General features: G+C 37.4%; 1 protein-coding gene across 6 annotated transcripts in view; it reads left to right on the forward strand.

Moving 5' to 3' along the window:
- Nucleotides 1–2,218: 2,218 nt before the first annotated feature.
- The window catches only part of LOC107666104 (membrane-associated guanylate kinase, WW and PDZ domain-containing protein 3-like), a 33,865-nt gene continuing 9,532 nt past the window's right edge, over nt 2,219–26,551 (forward strand). Inside the window, exons 1-2 of one of the 6 annotated variants that reach the window (XM_016457248.1) lie at nt 2,219–2,736; nt 2,873–3,329. In XM_016457248.1, coding sequence (XP_016312734.1) covers nt 3,023–3,329 — 307 coding nt within the window. In that variant the 5' untranslated portion in view covers nt 2,219–2,736; nt 2,873–3,022. Of the gene's footprint in view, nt 3,330–4,730; nt 4,792–4,863; nt 5,477–17,059; nt 17,107–26,551 lie in introns of those variants that run through there. The other 5 variants (XM_016457249.1, XM_016457250.1, XM_016457252.1 and 2 more) reach the window with 5 other exon arrangements.

A 26,551-nucleotide genomic window follows, 5' to 3' on the forward strand; every position in this document is an offset into this window, starting at 1 on the left:
CTCCATTTATCATAATTGCATGGAGAAGTGCATCTGGCACAGTGTTCATAATTTCTCCTTTAGTATTTCACAGAAGAAAGTCACATGGATTTAAAACAACATGATGATGAGTACATGAAAGAATTTACATTTTTGGGTGAACTGTCCTTTTAAGACCCAAATATGTGTAAACTTTAGAGCAGGTATTATGTTGTCTTGTGGAATACACAGTATCTTTTCCACCAAATAGAAAAAAATAGAAACATCTTGAAGGTTCTGCGACAGCTATATGTTATTTGAGCATTGCTAGAGATATGTGGGCTGGTCTGTAAATAACTTGGTGGTAACTAACACTGAAATTAGTTTCATGTCTGGTCTTGTTCTTCAGTATAATTAACCATGTCTACACACTTCCTGCTGCTTTTCCTGTGTCTGATCTTTATACTCAGGGGAAATACATGTGTTCTGCCTTTTGAAGTGCACAGCAGTGATTAGGAATTAAATTGAATCCTTTACAAACTGAAGAAGGCACTGTTTTGATTTGTCTTGACTTGTCTGTAGTTAATAAGGGAGCTGAGCGCATGAATAGTGTGTCATGTTTGTCTTAAGCAATGGCAGATTGAATGATGAGACTCAAGTTATGCTGCAGTTACAACTACTCACCAAAAGGTAGCAGCTTTGAGTCCTACACTACACTACAGGACTGTGCTATTAAGATAATTGGCTGTATAATTTGATTACAAGATGAAATATTCACTGATTACTTGTGATATCCTCACCTAGACTTAAGCTACTGATTAAATTACATTATCAGATTAATAAGACAGAAAGAATAAAAGGGCAAGCACTGACGTTACATGTATTATTTGATCATATTTGGTAATGGGAGCTTATTCTGAAATGTTTTTAATGCTTTACATTTTACATTTGGTAGACGATTTTATCCAAAATGGCCAATTTCCCCGGGAATCGAACCCATGACCTTGGCGTTGCAAGCACTATGCTTTTTTTAAAGTAAGTATGTTTTGTCTTATGTACTGCTTTAAAAATAAAAAAAGAAGGTAACACGTTACTTGAAGGGGTGTGCATAAGACTGACATGACACCTTCATAATCATGACATGACACATGGAGGTTTTTATGCATGTTTGTGACAACTGTCATTAAGTGTCATTCGCTCAGTTATGTCATTTTTAATGCAAATATGATATTATTTGACCTAACCCTAACCTAACCCTACCCCTACCCTTACCCCTAACCATAGCCCATAACAAAGACATCTCAAACAATGTCATCTTTGCATAAAAAATTACATAACTGAGCAAATGACACTTAATGACAGTTGTCATAAACATGCATAAAAAAATCTTCATATTCATGACATGTGTCATGTCATGATTATGTAGGTGTCATGTCATGATTATGAAGGTGTCATGTCAGTCTTATGCACACCCCTTCAAGTAAAGTGTAACCAAAAAAAAAGATGTATTTATTTATTTATTCTTAAGTGTTTTCTTTCATGAATGGAATCAGACTTGTATAGGTTTGTTGTCAGCATGTTTTTGAAAGTCAAAGCACGGGTTTTTTCCCTCACTTGTGAGCAGGAAATACATAGGCATCCAAGATCGTGTGTTGCTTGGTGACATGCAAAGATTGATGCTTTGACTTTGAATTATTTGCATTGGTGAAAAGGAAATACTAGCTCATTTTTGTCTGAAATGTAAGTTACTTGATTACTTGTTTAAATACCTATTACATAAAAGCAATTCTTGCACATTACTGAAGTGTATTTACATTAAGCTATTAATTGCGTTTAACATTTTGGTACATTCAAAGCTGAGGTTTAGTATTGAATTACAGTGATTTTTTCCACAGGTAAGAGGCATTTTAAGCCACAACATAAAGCAGAAAACCCCATCATTTTGGGTCAAATCACTGTATAACACACAGCCTCTCCTGGCTTATTGTTTTTATAAAACTGATGCAATGGAAATATGAGAAAAGCCAATGTAATTCAATAAATAGTTGCATTTTTTATTAGTAATAATCACAAGTTACATAGTCCATTAGCCAAACTGTTGCTTAGGGCTGCCAAGCAGGGTTTACAGGTGTGCGTTTATTGGCTCATTTTACAGCGAATTAGAACGCCACTCATCCAATCAGAATTTAGAGTCAAAACTGTCGGTTTTATAATTGGTTCATTTGTATCTTCATTTACTAAATCAGTTAAGTTTAGTTTATATAAACTTCCACCTGAGAGCCATCCAGTCACAGGCCGCTTTTCGTTACATACACAACCGCTTCATTTGACAAACACAAGCTGAGAGCAACAGTAGCCTCCCTCCGTGACTGGAGATCTGAGAGAGCAGCAGCCGCGTATGACAGCATCGCAGCGTCCGAGGCGATACACACATGTTCGACCGGTTTATTTCTCTCGTACGCTATCTGTCAAGGGCTCATATTGTGTGTAAAGCTGACGGTTCAGCCACAAGCCAGGAATGAGGACGCGTCAGACGCATCTACTCACTGACTGGGCATCGCGTTTCGAAGACGAACCTGAGCTTCGGCCGTTTGGACAACAACAGAATATAGCCGAGACAGCCGCTGCCGTAGCTCTTTATACCTGTGGGACACTGTTTTGCTGCGAATTCCGTTTATAGACACACATTTTATTACGCTGTCCTGACAGACGCGTTTCTCAGTGTGTCAGTCTAGTGCGCTTGATGCTTTGCATGCAAACCCCGAGTGAACTTACCAGGTAAACAGTTTTACCTCGTTCTTGTATCGAATGTTGTTTACTTTTGCATTATGTAGCTCCTGGCGCATTTGGAACAGGCGTTTTTACGAGCGAAAACTACGGTAATCTAAATGTTGTGTTGAACTAATAATGGTAGATGAGGCTTATGGCGATATCATCACAGGCTGGTTGGCGTTCCACATCCGCGCGCTGTTGTCCCCAAACCGGGTGAAGTGAACGGCACACCGGGAAGGAAGGCTTCAAAACCTGCTCACGTCAAACTGCACTGAAACTTAAAGGCTAAACGATGTCTAAAACGCTGAAGAGGAAGAAACACTGGTCCACTAAAGTGCAGGAGTGCGCCGTGTCGTGGGGAAGCGTTGGGGAGTTCGGTGATGTTGTGGAGATCCTCGGAGGCGCCGAGCACGGGGAGTTCCCGTTCCTCGGTCAGATGAACTTAGACGTGCTGGAGTGTCACGTCGGGAGGCTACCGTACTACGGGGATGTGTTATTGGAAGTGAACGGGACACCTGTGAGCGGGCTGACGAACCGAGACACACACGCGGTGATCCGCCACTTTCGGGAGCCGATTCGAATTAAGACCGTCAAACCAGGTAAACTGAGAGAACTTTGTTTTTGTTGGCGTTAAAAGTGAACGTTGCCAAACAGTACTGTTGCCAGGAGAGTTGCCTGTCTGGCTCACAGCGCACCTGTATCTTCGAGGCTTGCATTTAAAGGGACAGTTCATGCCAAAATGGTCTTCATATGTAGCTTAGACACATCATTATTTACAGTCATATGATGTTATTGCTTTCGTGAAACAGGAAAGTGTATCACTTGGGTTGTTTAGCGTTTTATCTTTATGTATGCAGAATGTTCACGTTGCTCCTTTCCATACAACGAAAGTGGATGGGGACTGGGGCTTAGCGCTGCAGCCATGACATCCAAACCCAGGAGACTAATTCGCCATGGGTTCCCTCGAGGTTTTCCTGTGGGTTTTTATAATGAGGTTTTCAACTCAAATTCTTTTCAGTGTGTGTGTGTAATTTACATTGTTCTGCAAAAAGTCCAATAGTCAGTTCATATTTACCACAGACCTTGTTTCATAAATTGAAAAACCCCATTATAAAAGACTAATAGGAAAATCTTGAGGGCACCCATGGCAAATTAGTCTTCTAATTACAATAAGGTTCCATTTGTTGAAATTAGTTAAATACATTAGTTACAGTACAACAATGGAAAAATACTTCCAAACTATTTATTAACCTTAACTGCAATATTTACTATTAATATTAAAATAAAAAGTTAATATGATTTAATTAGACTGGTGCTAATGTGAACATGCAATGAATGAACCAGCATTAATTTGTAAACATTAAGTAACAAATTAAATTAATGAATAATAATTAACAAATGCATCACCCATAGTTAATGTTAGTTAATACATTACCATTAGTTGGACCCTTTTGCTCACTCTTAAAAATAAAGGTTCCAAAAGGGGTTTTCATAGTGATGCCATAGAAGAACCATTTGGGGTTCCTCAAAGAACATTTAATTGAACAGTTCTTAAAATAACTTTTTTTTTCTTAGTGTGAAGAACATCTAAAAATCTAAAGACCCCTTTTCCTCTAGGCCTATATAAAAAAATATTTTGTGCAGTGGAAAGGTTTCATGGAGCCAGATGCCAATAAAGACCCTTTATTTTTAAGATTTTAAGATTTTACGAAAAATTGTCTTCATTTACTCATCCTCCATTAATTCAAAGCTGTATGACTTTCTTCTACTGTGCAAACTGAATAAAGGTAATTGCCTAGATGTTATTTATTTTTCTGTCCACACAATGAATGTCAAAGGGCTTCGGTATTGTTTGGATACCAGTGTTCTTCGAAATCTTTTTTTTTTTTTTTCCCACAGAAGAATGTAAGTCATACAGGTTTGGAATGGCATGATGGTGTGTTAATGCTGACATAATTTCCATTTCAGAATTCTTCCATTTCATTTTTGGAGCTCAACAGCCCCAGCATGAACCGTGTGAACATTCAGTGAAACATCTCTTTTTGTGCTGCACAGAAGAAAAAATACTCCCGGTTTGGCACCTCAAGTTTGAACTATCCCTTTAAGACTGACTGTGTAATTTCTACTTCATAGAACGCTGAGAGCATGGACAAGTACTTTGGCGAACAGCATTCAGAAGATTCTTTGTTCTCTCCCTCATAGTGGTTGCACCACATGCCCTGACTCTGACTTGTGCTGTGCTTAAAGTGCCTTTATGTCAGAGGCACAGCGTTTGCCTTAGGGTTGGTGGGTAGTAAACACTCCACACACATCTTATAAAAGCACAAGCATCATTTCTAAGGACACTCGCTGTTGGAGTGTGTATTGATTATAGCAAGTGGGTCACCTTTACTTAGGACAGGCCTGTGCACCTTACTGGTGTATGAGGGCATGATGAAAATGGGGAGGAGGACGTTGTTACCATGGACACCGAATATCTTAGCATTATTGATGGGTCGAATGAGTGTATTCTTAGCAGGAGGAGGGGAAAGGCACAATATGTCAGAGTTGTTATGGAGATAGGAGGATGTTATTAGCACGTAGATGTGAGAGTTGTTGCCATGGAGAGAAGGAGAGGGTACAGAAGGATAACATTAACTGGATGGTTGATTGTTGAATAAATGGACAGTATCTGAGATTGTGTGAGCATGCACATCAGCGGCAGCTGAGGCCCTGACCTTTAGGACGCATAAGTGTGTGCGATCTTTTGTGGTTATGGTGAGTGTATATGAGGGTTTTATAGAGAGTGAGACTAATTTGTGGATATTTCTGACCAATTCATTGGCTCATAAGAGTTGTTCGACTGATTCAAATTGCTAACTCAAGTTCAAGAATTATTTGTGAGTTTCGGAAGGGATTCATATGTCTAAGCAATTCATTAGATCATAAGAGTCATTTGTTTGTGAATCAGAGTTGTGAGATTGTTTCAGAAGGATAAGTTTTAAACTGAATTGTGAGTATTTTGACCAATTTATTGACCCATTAGTGTAATTTGTATGTTAATCAAACTGTTCTGGTCAGTAAGCACATTGCTAAACTGATTCTCATCAGTAACGTGTGAGTTTTGACCAATTCATTAGCTCATAAGAGTTATTTGTTTGATGTTATTAAGATGAGTTAAAGAGGGTTGAAAGGTTGAGCCAGTAACTCATGCATTTGAGATGGATTGTGAGTATTTTTGATTTTTGATTCAAACTGATAAGTTCAAGAATTATTTGGGACTTTTGGGACTGATTCATATTTTTAGCCAGTTCATTAGATCATAAAGAATCATTTGTGAGTTTTTTTTTTTTTAAATTCATTAGCTTGTAAGTGTTATTTGTTTCACACTGTTAAGATCTGAAAGTTAAGCTATAAACTCACGCGTTTGAGATGGATTCGAAAGCATTTCCGACCAATTCATTATACGAGTGGGCGCTGTACCGGAATGAAAGTGACTACCGGTATTATGTTGTTCCATGATATGGATTTTGCTATACCGTGGATACCGTTATATATATTCATGAATTCAGATTTTGCATTTATATAGTTTTGTTCAATTTGGTACGCTTTGCAAATTTGAACACAAATGATGATAAAGAGTCGAGGCTGAACGTTTTTGTCCTCTGTGTGCAATGCCGTACTACACAGGCATTAGTAATTAAACGCATAGAGCATCGTAACAGACCAAATGAATATAGCACAAATCGCCTACTCCAGTAGTTCCCAAACTGAGGGATCGTGTACAGTCAGCAGATTATTTTGCAAAAGAAACCTCTGCAGGGTGATAAAGACTACATTGTGTAATTTTCACGCTTATCATGTGGCCACTTGCCTGATAAATAAGTAATTGAGCACAAAATATTAATTTGACATATTTTAATGACCACTCTCAGTACCCGCTTGAGCGCTCCGTTATCAGTTGTAGAAGTTGCAGTCTGAGAAGTTGTGGTTGTATCAATAACAGACGGCGCGATTGAAGAATGAGAGTTGTATTGCAGGGAGCCATGTAGAAATATAAATGAACGATGCATGATTCTGCTCTAAGCATGAAAGTTACAAGTTTGTAAAAGGACTTCCAGTGCCATGTAAACGTAAAGCAGATTATGAATACACTTAAGATTCACAAATACCAAAACAATGTGTCTACACCAGACGCGATGTGACAAAAGCAAATAGAACCCAGTGATGTTCTCTAGTGTGGATGCGGCGCATCGCGACACGACAAATCCATGACAGTAACCAGATGCCGCGTTCTATTTCTGACGAACACCAGCGCTCTGACACAAAGAACAATTTCAATTATTCATAAGAGAATCATGAAAAACGACTAGATGCGGCGCTGCTACGTTGTTCATTCAATATATTGAGGAAAACGAGAGCATCAGTGTGGAGAAGATGTTGTTTACGTCAAAACTGAAACCAAGCCATTCACACAGAACATATATTTATCACATTTTCTAGAGGGACATCTATCAGCGTTGCACTCGCGTCTCGCACAAGAGTGACATGTTTAGAAAGCCATGTAAAATTAATGCAAGTTCAACTTTTAAAAAAACATGTCTAAAGACGTTATGGCTGTTTTTCCCCATCCCACTGTATCTCATGTTTTTAAATGAAGAAAATCCCTCACTTTTTCTAGTTATATAAGGTTAAAATATTTTGCCGGTAATTTTTTTTCTCATATCGCAATATAATATCGATATCTCCTGGACAGTGTAAAATATTGTGATATAGGGCTGCACGATTATGACAAAAATCATAATTGTCGATTATTCCCTTGAAATTGTAATTGCGATTATTAATTACGATTATCACAATTTACATTGAATGATGTTTATACCATTGTTTGATGCAACTGCATGCCGTATTTTTATATGAAAATAAACAAGCTGAAAACACTCTAACTGAAAAACTTTGTGCTTTTCTAGTATTAAGCCTCAAACTATAAATTGGATTGGCTTCTTCTTTAACTTATAAAAAAAGTAAAAATATGAATGGTATTATAATGTTATACTAAAACTAAAATTAAAATAATGGGAAAAACCCTTAAGATAACATGTAGAAAGAAAAAGACGCATCTTAAGCACGCTGAATAACATAAGTGGACTTTGAACGATTAATTGCCGCTTTGAACGATTACGTAATTGTGGCATCCATAATTGTAATCGTGATTAGAAATTTGATTAGCCTAATTGTGCAGCCCTATCGTGATATGAATTTTAGCTCAGATCGTCCACCCCTAATTCATTATAACTCATAAGAGGCGTTTGTTACTGAATCACATAATTTCAATAAGTGAGTGATGTTAGACATTTAAGCTAATGATTCACAAGTTTGGACTAGTCATTTGCTCAAAAAAGTAAACTATTATAGTTAGCGAATGAGTTTGTTTATTTCAAACCAATGACAAAGACTAATTTGTGTGTTTCATTCAGTTTGTCAGCTCATAGGAGTAATATGTTTGTAAATAAGACTGTTGGTGAACAATACATTATAATTATTATGATTTTTTTTTTTTTTTTTTTGTGAGATCAGTGGTTCTCATCTTCCCACCCTGTTTAAATGGGTTTGTTTGTGTCCAAATCTGCTTTTGAGATAATGCTGTTGTTTAGTTTTGCTTTTGTCTAGCTCTTTTTTTCAGCTGCACAAAGAGAATCAGGTTTGAAATGAGGGACTTGTTCCATGAGGGACTTTGTTCACCAAAAAAAGTACTGTTCTGTATCCTCTGGTGTGGTTTTTGAGCACAGTAGTATGTAGGCTGCTGTGTATAGGTGCATGTGTGTCTCCCATGTCCAGGCCTCATATGGAATTCAAAGTGTGTGAATAATAGATGAAGTGAGTGAAATGCCTATACACACTGAGGATCAGCTGATAACAGGAAATGATGCTGCAGTCTTTGCCACAGGCACAAACACAGCAGAGCTCCGTCCACCAGCTGCTTCATCTGCACCGCATCTACCTTTGCTTTCCTGTAGTCTAGTGAGGGTGCCTATTTTTGTGTCATTGGAGAATTGCTATGGTTATTTGTGGTTGTAGTGGGATGTAGTATTTCTCAGTCCACATCTGAACAAAGTTGCAGTTTTTTTTCTTCCTTTTTTTTTGCAGCAGGTCGAGTAAATCAGTTGTGTGTGCAGTTACTTTAAAGGTGCTTTTTTAAAGATCATTATTTTGTGTATTTGGTGTAACTGAATATGTTGACATGCTTTAATGTTCAAAAAACACATTATTTTTCAAATACTGTACATTATTGTAGGTCCTCTATGCCCCGCCTCTCTCAAACGCTTTGTTTTCTACAAAGTCCCTCCTTCCGACAAGCGCAGTCTGCTCTGATTGGCCAGCTGACCCAGTGCATTGTGATTGGCCGAACACCGCAAGCACTCGTAGGAAATGTAACGCCCCTTACCATAATCGCGAGCTTCAGCTTTCAAAATAAATGTAAAGACAGAGCCCGAAAGGGGAACAGAGTCGCGTGACAGAGACAGTGATGAAGCTGGTATGTGTGCAGTACACAAGCCACGGTTAAGACAGCTGACTCCACTGTGATGTGACCCTGTCTCTCTCTCTCACACACACACACACAATCAGCTTGTAACTCTCCAAAGAGAAAGGAAAACTTGAAATCGCATCATATGACCCCTTTAATCAAAAAGTGATGTTAAAATGCATCTACTGTATGACTTCATTCCTCAAGCTTTCCCTAATGGTTAAAGCAAGATAGGCTTCATTGACTGCATATATTGATTACCACATACATTTTTTGAGAGAAAATTGCTTTTACAGTAAAGCACTTAATGGAAGTCTAGACATTCTGGAGGGGTTAAATGACAAGTCTTTATACTTATTTTGCAATACCGCAGTAAAATAAGTGTTATTTGCACTGCAATGATGTCAAAATTATCATTTTAGCTTTAGACAGATTAACTTCTTTTTGTATGGTACTGACACATTTCCTATGAGTGGATTTTTCTTTATGCAAACAGTCTATTTCTGGTGTTACTGCGAGTATCATAAAGCTATTTGGGTTTACCAGCTTCACATTTACGTCAATAGTTGAAATGTTGGATGTGACATTGCACAGAAACTGTAGATACTCTCCATAATATTTGATTAGAATTAACATTAACCTTAGATGCGGTGATTAACCTTACTTGGTCTACTTTACGTCACTTCAGAGGAAAATGATTGGCTTGAACAACTGAAAACGGTTGTTAATTTAATTCAAAACACAACGCATTTGAACTGTGTTCGAATCATGCTGTAATGATTGTGTTAATGAGTTAAGTGCACATCAATGCCACCATAAATTTGTAATTATCAGTGGGAAACTTGGTGGAAATAATTGATTAATCATAAGTTGTGATGCATTTTGTATGTATTTTGTGTACTGTAAAATGGCAATAAAGCTTGCCAGAAAATGCAACTTATTCAGCAGATTTATGAGAAGTCAGTTTGACTAAAATACATTTCCAATCATTCTTTGTGGCAGCATGAGGGTGATAAATGCACAGATAAAGCATCGATTGCAGATCTAATGCGCATCTTTTGCTCTTCATTAGAGAAATGTGTAATTGTCCAGCGAGTCCGAAATCACTTAAATAAACACATCATATCACATTTTCTGAAATAGGAACTTCCCAGGAGGACTTGAACGCAGCGTGTCGTCGGCAGTTCTCCAACCTCTCGCCTCTAATGTAGGTTTGCTGCACGCCATTGTTGTTGTTTTTCAGAGCCAGCGTCAATGTGGGAATTCACAGCAATTCTGATACATAGTGCTCCTGAATTGTGTTATAGTTTCATCTCTCTAGGAGTGAAGTATTGCAATTGCAGCAACAGTTTTAGCTCTTTGAAATGGAAATCAGCCAGAGGCTCCAATTCCACCGTTCATATAATGAGAAACTGCATTGCTTTGTCCAAACAGCGAACCTTTGATTAGAACATATGAAAGGTTAATTCAGCCTTTCATCTGGGCCAAATTAAGTCATTCCTTGCATGGAATATCACCTCCTGAGGGCCTTAAAGGCATATAAAGACATGTTAAAATTATGGAGGCCTTGCAGCTCTGTGACTCCGAATTAGAGCAATAACAGCGCTTGACTGTTTTAAATGGATCGCATGCCAGGGCATAGTGTCATTTTGACTTTAATGAGCTTATTGAAGCTTTAGTTAAAGGTTTTATTAAATATTCCCCAGCACGCTAATTTATTTTGATAAACGATCCAGTTGCATATCAAAACTGTGAATCAGCACTTACTTAAGATGTTGACCATCGCACATCATATTGCACTGTCTGCAGCCTGCTATATTTCATGCTAATGAACAATGTATAGGCAGCATTCCAGCTTATTTACTTAATGAAGGACAAGCATATGTTGCATCGAGGTATTGTGCCTATATAAACATCTCGGCATGGTGATAAACCACTGTGGAATAGAGAGAGACGCTGTTTGTCCCCCTGTACGGAATGTCTCTGCAACCTCTAATTATCATTGCAGCCTCAGTCAGTATGTGATGGAAGGGAAGGACCTTGTGGTATTGTGTTCAGGCTATGGGAAAAAATCTGCACATGTCACGAATGCACTAATTAGCTTAATTTAACCACCGGCAGCCTTCTGCAATCAACAGTATTGGTGTAACTAGGAGCATTGAGAGTTTGTCAACATGGAGTATGTGTGCCTGCGGCAAAGCAAAAACCTGACAATTAGGACTCAAGAATTCAGTGTCTGAAGCCCACATATCCACTCTTTATTAGCACTTCTCTATTCCTTTTCTACTGCATTCGGTTCACCCTCTCCACTCGTAACTTCCTGTTTCTGTCCTTTGAAGATGCTAATCCCATCTTGCTGGCAGGTGCACGTCGATTAAATAAACTGTCAAGTACAGTAGCTTGTCAAAGGCTTGATTGAAAACCCAATGTATTCATCACTGATGAAGTCGTCCTTGCATGGAAATTCACCCGAGCTGCAGTCAGATACCAGAGCACCATGGGAGTTGCTCGCCCGTCTATGAAATATTCCTGATAATACAAGCTGAAAATTATTTTACTTATCTATATAATGAAAGCTGCCAAAAGTTCATAGTTATTGGTGCCTGCTGATGGCTCATACTTGGTGAGCTGCCGCAGAAAACCAATAGTTTGTGTGCAGAAAGGTTACCTTAATAATAATATATATAACTTAAATAAATTCTATTATAATAATATTGATATAACTAATATGTAAATAAAATAAAAAAAAGCTATAGAAAAGTAACTGAAAACATCTGCAAAAGATGCCAAAATTAAGATGATATTTATTGACGATAATACAATTAAATAATAATAATAATAGTAATGATAATAATTAATAATAATAATAATAATAATAATTGCTATTATTTTATCTTTTGCTCTGTTGCAGCCATTTTCGGTTACTTTTCTACAGCTTATTATTATTTTAATTTATTCATTTTTAAAATGTTGTTATTAATTACAGTATCTCAGAAGTGAGTACACCCCTCACATTTTTGTAAATATTTTATTATATCTTTTCATGTGACAACACTGAAGAAATGACACTTTGCTACAATGTGAACTCTTTGAGGATCTGAAAAAATGAATCTGTTGTTGCTCTACATAAAGATGGCGTAGGCTATAAGAAGATTGCCAAGACCTTGAAACTGAGAGCCTCTTCTAAAGATGATGCACAAGAAAGCCTGCACACGGTTTGCTGAAGACAAGCAGACTAAGACATGGATTACTGGAACCATGTTCTGTGGTCTGATGAGACCAAGATAAACTTATTTGGTTCAGATGGTGTCAAGCGTGTGTGGCGGCAACCAGGTGAGGAGTACAAAGACAAGTGTGTCTTGCCTACAGTCAAGCATGGTGGTGGGAGTGTCATGGTCTGGGGCTGCATGAGTGCTGCCGGCACTGGGGAGCTACAGTTCATTGAGGGAACCATGAATGCCAACATGTACTGTGACATACTGAAGCAGAGCATGATCCCCTCCCTTCGGAGACTGGGCCGCAGGGCAGTATTCCAACATGATAACGACCCCAAACACCCCTCCAAGACGACCACTGCCTTGCTAAAGAAGCTGAGGGTAAAGGTGATGGATTGGCCAAGCATGTCTCCAGACCTAAACCCTATTGAGCATCTGTGGGGCATCCTCAAACGGAAGGTGGAGGAGCGCAAGGTCTCTAACATCCACCAGCTCCGTGATGTCGTCATGGAGGAGTGGAAGTGGACTCCAGTGGCAACCTGTGAAGCTCTGGTGAAGTCTATGCCCAAGAGGGTTAAGGCAGTGCTGGAAAATAATGGTGGCCACACAAAATATTGACACTTTGGGCCCAATTTGGACATTTTCACTTAGGGGTGTACTCCCTTTTGTGGCCAGCGGTTTAGACATTAATGGCTGTGTGTTGAGTTATTTTGAGGGGACAGCAAATTTACACTGTTATACAAGCTGTACACTCACTACTTTACATTGTAGCAAAGTGTCATTTCTTCAGTGTTGTCACATGAAAAGCTATAATAAAATATTTACAAAAATGTGAGGGGTGTACTCACTTCTGTGAGATACTGTATATCTATTATTAACATTAGTATTATTTAATTTATATTAATATTAGTTATACTGATTATTATTATTATTATTATTAAAATTATTATTGTTGATGATGATATGGCAAACTTTAACATATTACTGTAAATCATACTCTATAAATGAGTTTCATGCGCATTTCAGCAATTGGGCTTAAGTTTTGGTGTGTACTGCAATATTATCGTAGTATTTGTATGCTGAGCAACTCCAGTGTGCAGACTGTGTGCAAGATGCAGCAAATGCTCAACTAATATTAGATTTATAGTGGACGTAATTGTTTTTTTTTTTCTTTTTCTTTTTTAACTTTTTTTTAATCTATGCATATTATGTACAATGTCTCAGAAATTAATACAAAATGTCTAAATCTGTCTCTGTTCTGTACTGCACCCTTTTAGGGTATTAGACTCCGGTGCATGTGACCAGATTTGCACGACTGCATACTAAACTCTTGCTCATAACCGCATCACCAGCTGTGTTTATGGCGCAAAGGATTATGCTGTATCACCTCCAAATGCACATGTGGTGGCCTTTTGTCCTGTCGTTAATTACCAGCATTAGTGTGGATAAAACTGATGGATTGTGTCCGTATGCAGGAGATGAATCAGGGAAAATGTTGCATGTGTGTTCATCAGTTGCCATACGTGCTGACGGTGTCACTGGATTTTATATTTGCCAATGTTAAGACAGCAGATTTGTGGGAGTGGCTTATGTTTCATGGAAAAGAGTGAATTATGGTGGGTGTGGTTTTAGATATGTGGGGGTATTATTTATGGAGATGTGTGTTACGGGGGTGTGGCCGTATAACACATGGCAGATATGCTGTTGAACAAGATCAATGAATGAGGGAGGAGATGTTGTGTATTAAGGATTGTTTTCCATAAACCATAGGCTCTTTTGAACATTTCTGTGTTTGGAGCCTTGAAGTAAATAATAATGGGGAAAAGCTGGTGTATAGAGGTGTAATGAGAGACTTTGGCAAATGTTATTGCACCAACAGCAAGTTTTCGAATATGACTTTCCAGTTGAGAGCAAATTAAGAAAGAGATGAATTACGGTAGCTGGAAGGGTGGAATGTGCCAAATTTTCTGTCTATGTGGTAGTATTTGTATGTTAATGAGGTGTAGGTTTTTTTTAGTCTAAAATAATAATAAAAAAAAATATCAAATTTTTTGAAATCTGGAGTTTACCATTACATCACTTGTTCACCAATGGATCCTCTGCAGTCAATGGGTGCCGTCAGAATGAGAGTCCAAACAGCTGATTAAAACATCACAATAATCCAGAAATAATCCAGACGACTCCAATCCATCAGTTAACATTTTGTTCAGCGAAAAGCTGTGTTTTTGTAACAAACAAAACCATCATTATAGCATTTTAACTTTAAACCGTTCGCTTCTAGCAAAAATATAGGCTAGTCCATATCAATCCATAGTAATGCTTCCTCTGACGGCACCCATTCACTGCAGAGGATCCATTGGTGAGCAAGTGATGTAATGCTACATTTCTCCAAATCTGTTCTGATGAAGGAACAAACTTCTACATCTTCGATGGCTTGAATTTTCAGCAAATTTTCATTTTGAGATAAACTATTCCTTTAATTTTTGAGGTTTTCTAATCAGTAAACAGTACTTAATGTGTTAATTTTTGTTTTATCTTGGGTGTAGGTTTGTTTTCTAGGCCATTTTTTAAAATGTTTTTCTATGATGTAACCAAAATGCAATGTTAGGAAAATGTTTTCTGCTTGTTGGGGATCCACATTGTTTGTTTTCAAGGGATATCAACCTACAAATGGCTTAGCGCTCTGTGGTATCTCTGCACGTTTCACAGGGATAAGAGAAAGTATTTTAATATAAAAGTTATGCCAATGGCCTTAAAGGTATAGCACTGTAGGACAAGGAGACACATGGTCAGGTGTGGGCAGATTCATGACCCCCTGACATATGCTTTTTCTCGGTCTCACTGTCAAATACACTCTTTTTCACTCTTTGTCTAGCACACACATCCACGTACGGAGTATATGGGGATTACAGAGCATTACGTAACCCCCCGTGCAGACGTCCTCACGGGGACATTGCTTTCTGCTTGCATGCAGTAATCCAGAACGGCTGTGTGCCTAAACATGACAGAGACTGATAACAGGGCTTACATGGAAGGGCAACACGGGTCATAAATATTAAGAGCTGGACATACACGGGTCAAAAATGGCATGCCAGTGTAGGATTGATAGACTTAAGTGATGGGATAAAAGCTACATGGACTGATGGGACCACCAAGGATACCATGTTATGTAATTTTTTTTATTTATCAACAAAGTAATTATATTACAGATGATATGTAGCCATGGTCTTGACTTCTTAACATTTATGCTATGAACAGATGGTATCATATATCTCTGTACTTCTCCTTAATCAGCTTAATACCTTGGCATTTATTTATTTATGTACTTATTTAAATGTTTAATTTATTAATACTATTTATTTAGCACTGTTTTTGTACTTACCCTGAGATATTACATTTTAGCATGTAACTGGTCACATTGTGCAACAACAACGATACTTCAAATCATGTTTGAGGCTTTTAGTGTGCCTTTAGTTTTCTATGCAATTGGACATATGGTTTTTAGCAGGTGGGCGATAAAATGTGCAAAACGATCATACACTTGCTAAAGTGTACTTGAGGCATATTGACTTGGAAGTGGGCTTTATGCATTTTTATATCTTAGTTTTGGATTGCTAAATCGATATATAATGTATTCACTATTAGAAAGTAAGAAAAATACTGTTCATGTTAATTAGCATGTGGCTTAGCCAGAAACATTTTTTTCCTTTTCCTCCTAAAAAAAAAAAAAAAAGGTTGTTGTTGGATGTTGCATCATGTGCTGTCGAGTATCTGGACTTGTTCTTTGAGGCAAACAAGGTTTGTGTAGGAGTGTGTGTGTGTGTGTTTTCAGAGCCCCTGTTTCCTCTTAGACATGGCTGACTGCAGCAGGGGTCCACACCATTGATGCACGTTCAATCAAACAGTCCTTAATGTCATCCCAAACAATTACAGAGCTCAGCAGAAATTGCCCTTATGTTGTGATAAATGATGCATCACATTGTTGTTTTATATGGATCTTAATATTTAATTTAGTTTGTGGAAGACAGGGCTACTTCATCCATAAACCATTAATGGATGCTCCTTAGATGCGCCAGCACTTTTGACTACTAATGTTTTGTACCTGCTAATACTATAGCTTCCTGTACTAATATTACTGTTTCTATTTGGTGATGCTAGTTGCATTGTGTCTCAGGCTTTTTTTGAGCATCCCGCCATTAGCGTTCCATTTAAGAAGGCGTGTCAAGCTAAAAATAGTCCACATTTTTGTAATGTTTCTTTCCATTGTGCTGTTTTTGAATGCAAGAACACATCTTATGTAAACTCCCCCAAAGAAATGTACTAGATTGCAGTCAGATGAACACAACATCAGTCTAATTATTTTACAAGTGCAATTTTTCATTAGGGCAACCCACCGAAGAGTTGAGTTTTGGAAATCAGACAAGACTTGGATTGCGAAAAGTTTCACACTCTGTTAGCAAAGAGTTTCTGTTGGTTTCAAACACTCCTCAAGAATGTCTGCAGTCCGTCATTCACTTAAAACCAGTCAGACCTGAATGAGGCATGAGCAATGACACAAGTATTTGTCGCTAGATTACATACTTCATTGTATTAATAATCTTTTCCACAGACACCTCACGGGCAGACTGAATAAACCTACACTTCCCTCTGGTGGAAGTGCATTCAAGATATTCACCAACGTTGCCTTCTATAAACTGCAGAGAAGTTTATAAAAGTAGTTTGCACAAATATTGAAAATTATTCATCATTTACTCACCCTCATGTCGTTCCAAACCCGTTTTTTTCTTCTTCTATGGAACTCTAAGTGTTGTTTTGAAGAATCTCTTGATATTTTGTGTATAGTGAAAATATTTTCCAACCAGTGAATGTCGAGCTAGTAGTATTGAGTAGTGCTCAGTATTTCAAGTCTTGTGATGCTATTTGATAACGGATCAAGACATCCAAGTCATACAGATTTGGAACAACACGATAGGGAGTAAATGGAGAGAATTTTCATTAAGGGTGAATTATCTCTTTAATCATCCCATCTGCTATTATGGTGATGATGCAGACGGGACGGAGTCTTTAACAAGATCTCGACCCTAAATGTTGCCCATCAGCATTGGAGCCATTTGTAGCAAAAATTTTATTGAGTATTAGGCAATTAACACTTGTTAATGACGGTTTAAGATCCCCATAAAAGGAGTTGCATCATTAAACATAACCTTTAAATGAAAACACAAGCATGACGAAGCATGAAAGGTTAATCTGTTTTCTTCAGCACCTTTTAAAGATGGACAGCACATTGACTTTATTTTCTGAGCATGTAAATACCATCTTTTATCAGCATATTTATACACATACATTGGCCTTGGAGAAGCATTTGGACACCTACGCCACACTTTGAAAATGTACAAATGTCACTGCATTAGATAAAGTATTAAACCCAGTGGCATTTATTTAAAAAAAAAATGCACAAGCCTAAAATTATAGATAATAGATATACAGATATAAAATGTAAACAGATGCTACTTGGTTTGATAGTTTGTCTATGCCATGACATTCATACATTTGAAGTATGGCTTAAGAATCCAAAAGCTATTTGGACCCACCGTATCATATATCCACATGAAATACACCCAAGTCCCCCTGCTTCTAATCCTGTTGTTTAAACGATAGACCTGTATGCCAACATAATGTACACTAAACCAAGACAAAGTGCTTCAGCGTCTCTTAAAATGTTGTGGTGGCAATCCAAATGATGGAAAGGATGGAGTTTCTCTTGGTGGCTTGATCTTATTAGATTAGGCCAGAGCACCAGGTGATGTGAGACTAGTGTCCCGGTGTTCAGATCTCATTGTGATCGATTCACATTTCTGATGGTTGTATCAGGTTTCATAGTGTCATTAGAGCTGACCTCGTTTACTTCTATTGACTCTCCTCAGTCTGAAACAAATTTGAGCAATAATTTGACTCCAAGCAGCTTTTAGAGCTCACATTTGGAGATCTACACAGGCCCCTGGCAGCTACTTCATTCTTGGGGTGAGAGAATATAGCATTTTCATGCACCTTTCAACTCTCTAAACTAGAATGAGAGCAGAAGAGAAAATGATAGACCCTAAGGCCAGTGGCTTTCAGATGGAGGTCTGCCTTGCCCTTGTTATTCCCTCATTTCTCCCCTCTATCTCTCCTTTGCCCTCTTCCCTCTGTATTTCTCACCAAACTGTTTCTATTATTGGGCAGCACTCGCATTGAGCCATCAGACGCTGCCATCTGATTTAAAGTGGCAGACCACAGAGACAGCCGAGCTTTCTGCTTCAGGAACTCTCTCTCTCTGTCTGTCTATCTCTGTGTTTCTTTCAAACATGAATTGAAACAGCACTGCTTTTATTTTAGACATACAGGACTTCTAAACCCCTCTCATGTATGATCATATGGAAAGCTCAGTCCTTCTCCGAGTCAAGCAGTCTCCACATTGTGGGTGTTGCTATGGGTTACGTCCCCTCTGGGTGAATCAGAGGCCAGTGGTGCTGAAAAGATGCAGCCTCCTTTCATGATATTCATTATGAGTGTGTGTGCATGCATACAGAAGGCTACAGAATTGTGTGCAGCATGATGCAACATAAATGCTGCATTTTCTGTCAGCATTCATGTCAGTATATGTGATATAGTATTTACTTAAAATAGCTGCACTTCCCAGAATTTCCTAGTGTGTGTGTTTGTGAATATATGCATGGAAATAATTTTAAATGCAAGAGAGTTTTATATGTCTTTGCACAACCATACACATTCTGGCTGCAATCAGAGAAGTATACTACCAAAGCTATTCATATTATTTCTGAAGTATCTAGTATGTTAACTGTTATCAGTACAGTATGTTAACTTTTTTGTAGGTAGGAAATACCCAAATAATCTGCTATATTTGCTAAAATGTGTAGTATACAGCACAATGTAGTCGAACAGCACAATATTTGAAGACCCCTTCCTCCAGCAGATAATTTCTCTGATATTTTATTTTTATTTTGACAACACTGCTTGTTTTTGAAATTTTTATTAACAGGATTGTTGATATAATGAATTTACCCCAATTCATCTTACGTTTTCATAATATTCTGTATTTTCTTTAATCATAAAAAAGTTATTTTTTATTTGAAAAAATGTAGTAATTGAGTAATTTGAAGTCATCCTGTGTTGTCCTTGGAAGTTGAGAACCAATGCAATAGAGCGTGAAAAGTGTGAAAAACATGGTATCCCATAATGCAATGTGCTTAACTTGACCTTGTTATAATACTGGGTATGATTTTATCTCCTTTGATTGGGCTGCCAAATCTTTAGACATTTTAGTACAAAATTGGATCGAAAAGCAAAATAAACGTATTTCTGTGATTTTAAAACTGGATGTCACTCACTGAATTTTATATGCCGTTTAATGAGGTCATGTAACCACAGTCTCATGTATGAAATCATTCCATAATGCATGTTTCACATACTTTTAAGCAATGTAGTATGCTGTATGGGAAGAAAATAGCTAGCATTCCATTCTGAACATGACCTCAGAATGCAGCTATGTCTGTACTGACTATAAATGTACACGAAGACATTTCTTGTGAATACCTTGTTTCTGTGTACGACTGTACGAGGCCTGCTAAGGCAAACTGGCTTGGCCTGTTTCTGAACGTGTGTGTTTTGTGGGTGTTCCAGTTACATAAACCCAGAGACAATGAGTTGGCAGGGCAAATTCTTATGTAAAACATTTGAGTTTTGGCTTTGTTTTGAAACAACTGTGTAAACCGATAGAACACTAGTCTGTCAACAAGAAAATAATCACCTTCATGCAATAGTTTTTTTTTTAGCAGGTATTTTTAGGCATTTCTTCCAATATGACAGCTTGTGTTAAGAAGTATGTATTCCGATTCCAGCAGTAGATATATTTTTCAAAGTATCGACATTGTTTCTTTTCAAGGTAGGGCACAAAAGTGCCATCGAGAAGGTAGAACTTTTATAAAGTTTTTGCCCTTCTCTTACCTCCTCTTAATGTTGGAAGAACAGCAGTGTCAAGCATAAACCCATGTTCAAAGCATTTAAGTCTTCGACACTGACATTTGCCGAAACTCTACTGTAGATTTCACCTCACGTAAGATCGCATCTCTTTGAGCATAGATTTTACTCTTTTGAGCACGTTCTTCTTTTTTCTGCTCCACATCTCTCTCATTCTTTCCCATGCTAAAGGAGAAGATCAGCGAGCTGTGTATAAAATGCGCGCGCACACAGTTTCTTAAGTGTTCCTGAAATAGAAAAGTGCCATGACAGCTGTGATTGTTGATATTTTGAATATTTGCTAACCATAGCAAATAGTAACCCAAAATGCCATAGTGTTGCTGTTATTGCTCCCATTACAATAAAACTGATAGCTTAATATTGATATTCTGGTCTCTAAATATGGCTCAGACCTTTCCTCCAATGCAAGTCTTTGTTTTTTTTTGTTGTTTTTTTTAAATAATTTTCAAGGTAAATATCATAAATAGAATGATATTGCAAATGCTTTTATTTTTACGCAATTCATTGTCTATAGCACAAACAGCTTGTGATGAGTTAATAATGTTCAGTATTTGGGGTTAGTGGTTTTAAGTAATTCCATAAAATATATGCCATTACATTCGTAATAATTCCACTAACCTTGGCGTTGTTCATGGACACTATGATAAATTTGTGTAAAACCAGCATCATGTTTACATGATTTCCGAACAATATACCGAGGCTCGCTTGCATGGAAAACAAACAGCTTGAATATCTAGTATCTGTATCTCACTTGTCCACCCTGCAGAGTTCTTTTTAATCGGATCGATTTGTTTGCACATATCGACAGCAAAGCACCGCTTTGGGAGCCTGGTTAGAAACCTGCTGCTATAAAACGAAAAAGGATGTAAATGTCTAAATGTCTCACTGTGACTTGAGGTATCGTAGCCTGCTGGTGAGATGGCTATTTGTTGCTAGTGACTCACCCATGATGGTCAGTGATGTGGATGCAACACATTAACAAGCCGGAAAAATTCTTAAGCTGCTCGCGGTGGTTCCATTTACTTGTGTTTTGCGTGTATTAGCGGCCCAATCAACGTCAGCACTTTATATTAGTGCCACAGTTTCCATCGGCTTGGGATCTGGCGGCTGACAAGCACTACGTATAGTGTTGATGTTGCTTTTTCTCCCACGTACAAATGATGAAATAGTAGCAAAGCAGCATAAGATGTTGATGTCTGAACTGGAATAGTTGTTTACAGCTGAAGTTTGATGGCTGTGGGCGTCTGTAGGAAGCAGTTTCTAGTTTGGAGCATAGTAATCAAACTGACGCGTTCAGTCGTTCTGATCACATTTAGCTGTGTGATTAAGTGTTTAAGCACAGTTGTATGTAGCAATAGCATGGGAATTAATTAATTAGCCATGTAATTGAACAAAAGTCAGTTATTCAGGCTCATTTATGGGACTGGCAGATTGTTTAATTTGGTTGCAATAGCTAGCTTTTAATGTTGTGATAAAGAACGTTTAGGAGAATGAGCTAGTGTTAGGATTGGATCAGTACTAAAATTTAGGCTTTAACACAATCAGTGTCTGGTCTTGATATTACATCAACACTTGGCAACAGACAAGCGGCTTCAATTGCATTTAATTGTATAATATTTGTAGTTCTACTCTTAAAAAAAAAAAAAAAAATAGAACTTGGATATGATGTTTGGAATCAGTACAGTTTTTGAAAGAAGTCTGTTCACCAAGGCTGCATTTATTTGATCAAAAATACAGTGAAACAGTAGTATTGTATAGTATTATTACAATAAAAAAAAAAACTGTCTTTAAATATATTGTAAAATATAATTTGTTCCTGTGATGTAGGCATGTGACTATCAAATTTTCATATTGCGATAATTGCTGAAGCTTTTATCATGGTGTACGATGTATTGAAATATTAATATAATTTTTAAAAAGTGTTGTCATACAGTATAACAGGTTTAATAATTTTTTCTTATAACAAAAAAACTAAACATTTAAACAAAGCAAAACACTATAAATTTATAAAGTAAACGAATGTTTCAAACAGATTAAAGTGCAAAAGAATTACAGTATAATATACTGTAAATAACAATAGCTAACACTTTACAATAAGGTCTCATTAGTAAAAGTTAGTTTATGCACTAACATTAACAATGAACAATATCTATTTGTTACATAAGTTATTATTCTTTGTTAAAAAAATACAACTGTTAGTTCATGTTAGCTCCATTAAATAATACAACTAGGTCCATTAAATATTGCAGCTAATTTTAATAACGTGTTATTACATGTTGAAATGAACTAAGATTAATAAATGCTTTAGAGAATAATTTTTCATTGACAGTTTGTTACCAATGAATTAATGTTAACTAATGGAGCCTGCATTTCTGCTGTTCCATCAGCGCCATCTGCTGTCAGAGCGTGATTGTGCATTTTCATTCAGCTCATCTCTTTCACTTGTTCCGCCATGCGCTTTTCATTCGCTTGTAAATAAAAGTATTAGGCCTCATTACTTTTATGAATACAAAGATGAAGATTGTATCAGATTTTTGTTTTTTCTTTTTTAAATCACATCAAAACATACAGAAAATGCGAACAAATCTGTAATAATTAGGGATGTCCCAATCAGGTTTTTTGTGCCCGATCCAAATCGTAGTGTATCTGCCGATACCAAGTCCCAAGCAGATACTTGTATATTCCTATAGGAATGTATGTTTGGTGCACAGTTCAAGTACATTAAAGTTATTAAAATCAGTCCAGTGTATACGGAGTTGTGCAGAGAGTAATAGTTATGTATGTATGTATGTATAATATAATATATATATAAATAATAGATGCACTATATGCCCACACTATATAAAGACTTTGGTAGATGTAAACATGTTACAATGTTAACCATTGTAAACAGACTGTCGTCACAATTATGAATATGGGACTGCTATTATAAAATTCTTGTATTGTAAAATAAGCAGAATAATTACAACATATGGTTAGAAAGCATGAAGCTTGCGGTGTTAGAACGGCAGTCTATCAGTCAAATCCAAAGCAAGATGCAACCCATAGCAACGCGTTATAACAACAACGTCTCTGATAATCTGACGGCAGATACAAATAAACTATGAATGTGAGATGGTTACAAAAGTGCGCATCAAATACACTGCACACAGAAGTTCAAATGTGTGTGACTCGCTAGAACAGACCTCACTTGTACACTTATGTAAAAAGTGTTTTTGTTATTATATACTTGTTGAGCTTTGATAATAGTTAAAATCCACAATTGATTGCGAATGGCTTTCAGTTATAGATGCATTGCAAAATGAGTTTTAAATTTGTAAATTTGATAGCTAAACAGTTTTTTAATGAATCTCAATATATCCACTTTTACGCTTCACGTCACACTCTTTGAACTGTGCTGGATAGCAGTACATTGTCGCCCATGTGAGCTACTGAAATTTGCAATATTCTGATGTCGTACCTGGAAATTTTTGATACCGCACAACCCTAGTTTGTATGCTGCCAATAAAACGCTTGTCGTTAGCTCAGGTTTTCTCGGTTAGCTCTGATCATAGGATGAGGAGAATTCCAGATGCCGTGTGTGTGTGTGTGGGTGAACCTCTGATGTATTTTTAGCCTTTTGCATTATGAATGCCTGACAGGCTTGTTCAGAGGCGAGCCAGCGCTACTCTCTACAGAATACAGTTCCTTTTACCTGTGCGTGTGCACACAAATGATCACACACGCACACACATACACACGTGTGCGTACAGCACGAGTGATAGATCATAATGTGTGTACCAGCACCTGCGCTTGTTTGTTTATTGGGAATACTGAAAGAGCGGAAATCCATTTTCCTGCTTTGTCTTTGAACTCTAAACTTATCATTCCTTTCATCTAGGCTACCTCATCCCTCCCGCTGGTGCAAAATAGCGCCTGTATGAATCCTCGCACATGCATTGCATAAAAGCCAGTTTAATTACTCTCGTGCATCAAACCCCAGGGCCTTTGCTGCGTTTGCATGCGTGTCTGTGTGTTGAAGTCCACGTTTGTCAGTTTTGTTTAGTCATAACACTCGAAACCCGTCAACTCCATGTTTCACCTGGTGAGGAAATAGTCATAATAGCCTAAATACAAATGCTTATTTTCTATCTCCATCTCTGGTACATCTGTGTTTTCTGTGCGTGTGCATTTGAGAGAGTTTCTAGAGGCACTGATGTCTTGTCTCTATGAATGTCTCTAAGTTGGAATAAATCCTCTTTAAGCTCTGGATTTCAGACGTGCATGTGGTGCCGTTTGCGTCCCATCAAACACAGTCATGTCTCTGGACTTTTCCAGCACCATCCGTCTATCTCTCTTTCTCTACTAAAAACCAAATCGTCCCAGATCACTCATACATACCTCACACATGGTCAGCAAGCACTCGAGGAAACTGGATGTAATTAGCCATAGCTTGGTAAGATGTTTGTGATGTATGGTTGACGTGGCGTGCTTTTTTTACACGTCCATATCTGTAGCATTTTGAGCTGATCATCATATGGTGTGACAGTCTGTGACACATTTTTTTCTGTTCGCGCTGAAGTCGAATCAAGAACAATTTAAAGAGACAGTTCAGCCACAAATGCAAATTCGGTCATCATTTACTCACCCTCATGTTGTTCTAAACACGTATGACTTTGTCTTCCAGGGAGCACAAAAGGAGAATTTGTGAAGGACGTCCGAGCCACTCTTTTCAGTTTAATGAAAACAAAATAGGATAGACTAGGGCTGACAAACTGACAAAAAACACAATGAAAATATATTCATATACTAGCTTTATGTAAGAATCAGGATGAAATTGAAGTTGTTATTCAATAAAAATCTTGACATATTTCACGTTCATGCAAGTGATGTCTGATTCATTAATGAATCATTCTTGTGAGTCAATGAATCGGGTGATTCAGTTGACAGAACCAGCCTTTGGGATAAAGAAGTTTTTGCTCACTTAGGACTGATATGATCTTTTAAGGACATCAGAGAGGAAAGAGATAAGTTTGACTTATCAATGACTTATTACATTTTTTGATAAAATTACACTTTGTAAGTTCATGGTTTATATTTTGTTGCCGTTAAAACAAAAAATCCTACTGGCGTAATACGGTATGATGTTAAATCAAATGGTGTGAAACAATGAAAAATCCATCACTCAATGAAAGATGCTACTAGAGAGAAATAACTCTGAAGGGATGCAAATTACAGATCCAAAAACTGGCATCCTCTGCACTACAGCTGCACAACTTCATTAACTACAGTGACGTGCTGGATTAGCAAGTGTCTATTTCATTTGTTTGTGTTGGAGTACAACCAAACACACAGCTTGGGTCTGTTTCTTTACTTCACTGTCTGTCGTTATTTTTGCTGTACAGTTGCTTCTAAACTTAAAAGCTTGTTAAAATCCATCTTTTCCATATCCTGCAAGCTTTGCTTTTTCTACCACTTACATTGTGGTTCTGGGACTAATTTAGAGCCTGTTCAATTAAATAGAATGATTTTAAAACACTGCCATTATTAACGTCATTTCATTTGTGTTCCATTCAAGTCACTTAGTTCTTATAAAGATGGAAATGTAATTTATCAGTAATTGCATCAGTTATGTAATTTATCTAGAAGCATCTCTTTTCTAATTAAGAGCCAGCATTGTAGAAGCAGTGGTGGACAGTAACGGAGTAGCTTTACTTCGTTACTGTACTTAAGTACATTTTTCAAGTATCTGTACTTTACTGGAGTCGTTTTATTTTGAGTAACTTTTACTTTTACTTCACTACATTCCAAAGCATAAGATCGTACTTTTTACTTCACTACATTTCATAAAACATATCGTTACTCCTTATAATATATCACGTGCTCCGAGACGCAGAAGCGGTGTCTGATTCAAGAATGAACTGATTCTTTTCAATGAACCTTTTAAATCGTTCGCAAATCGCACCAAACAATTCATTGACGAATTAGAATGAACCGATTGCAGCTGTTCTCGAGTCGACAACTCACTGATTCAAATGAACCGTTTAGTGCGAGTCTCCAGTGAACTGAATTCACAAGTAAGAAC

This window comes from Sinocyclocheilus anshuiensis, unplaced genomic scaffold, assembly GCF_001515605.1.
Source record: "Sinocyclocheilus anshuiensis isolate Anshui unplaced genomic scaffold, SAMN03320099.WGS_v1.1 scaffold447, whole genome shotgun sequence".
In the NCBI taxonomy this organism is placed as follows: domain Eukaryota; kingdom Metazoa; phylum Chordata; class Actinopteri; order Cypriniformes; family Cyprinidae; genus Sinocyclocheilus; species Sinocyclocheilus anshuiensis.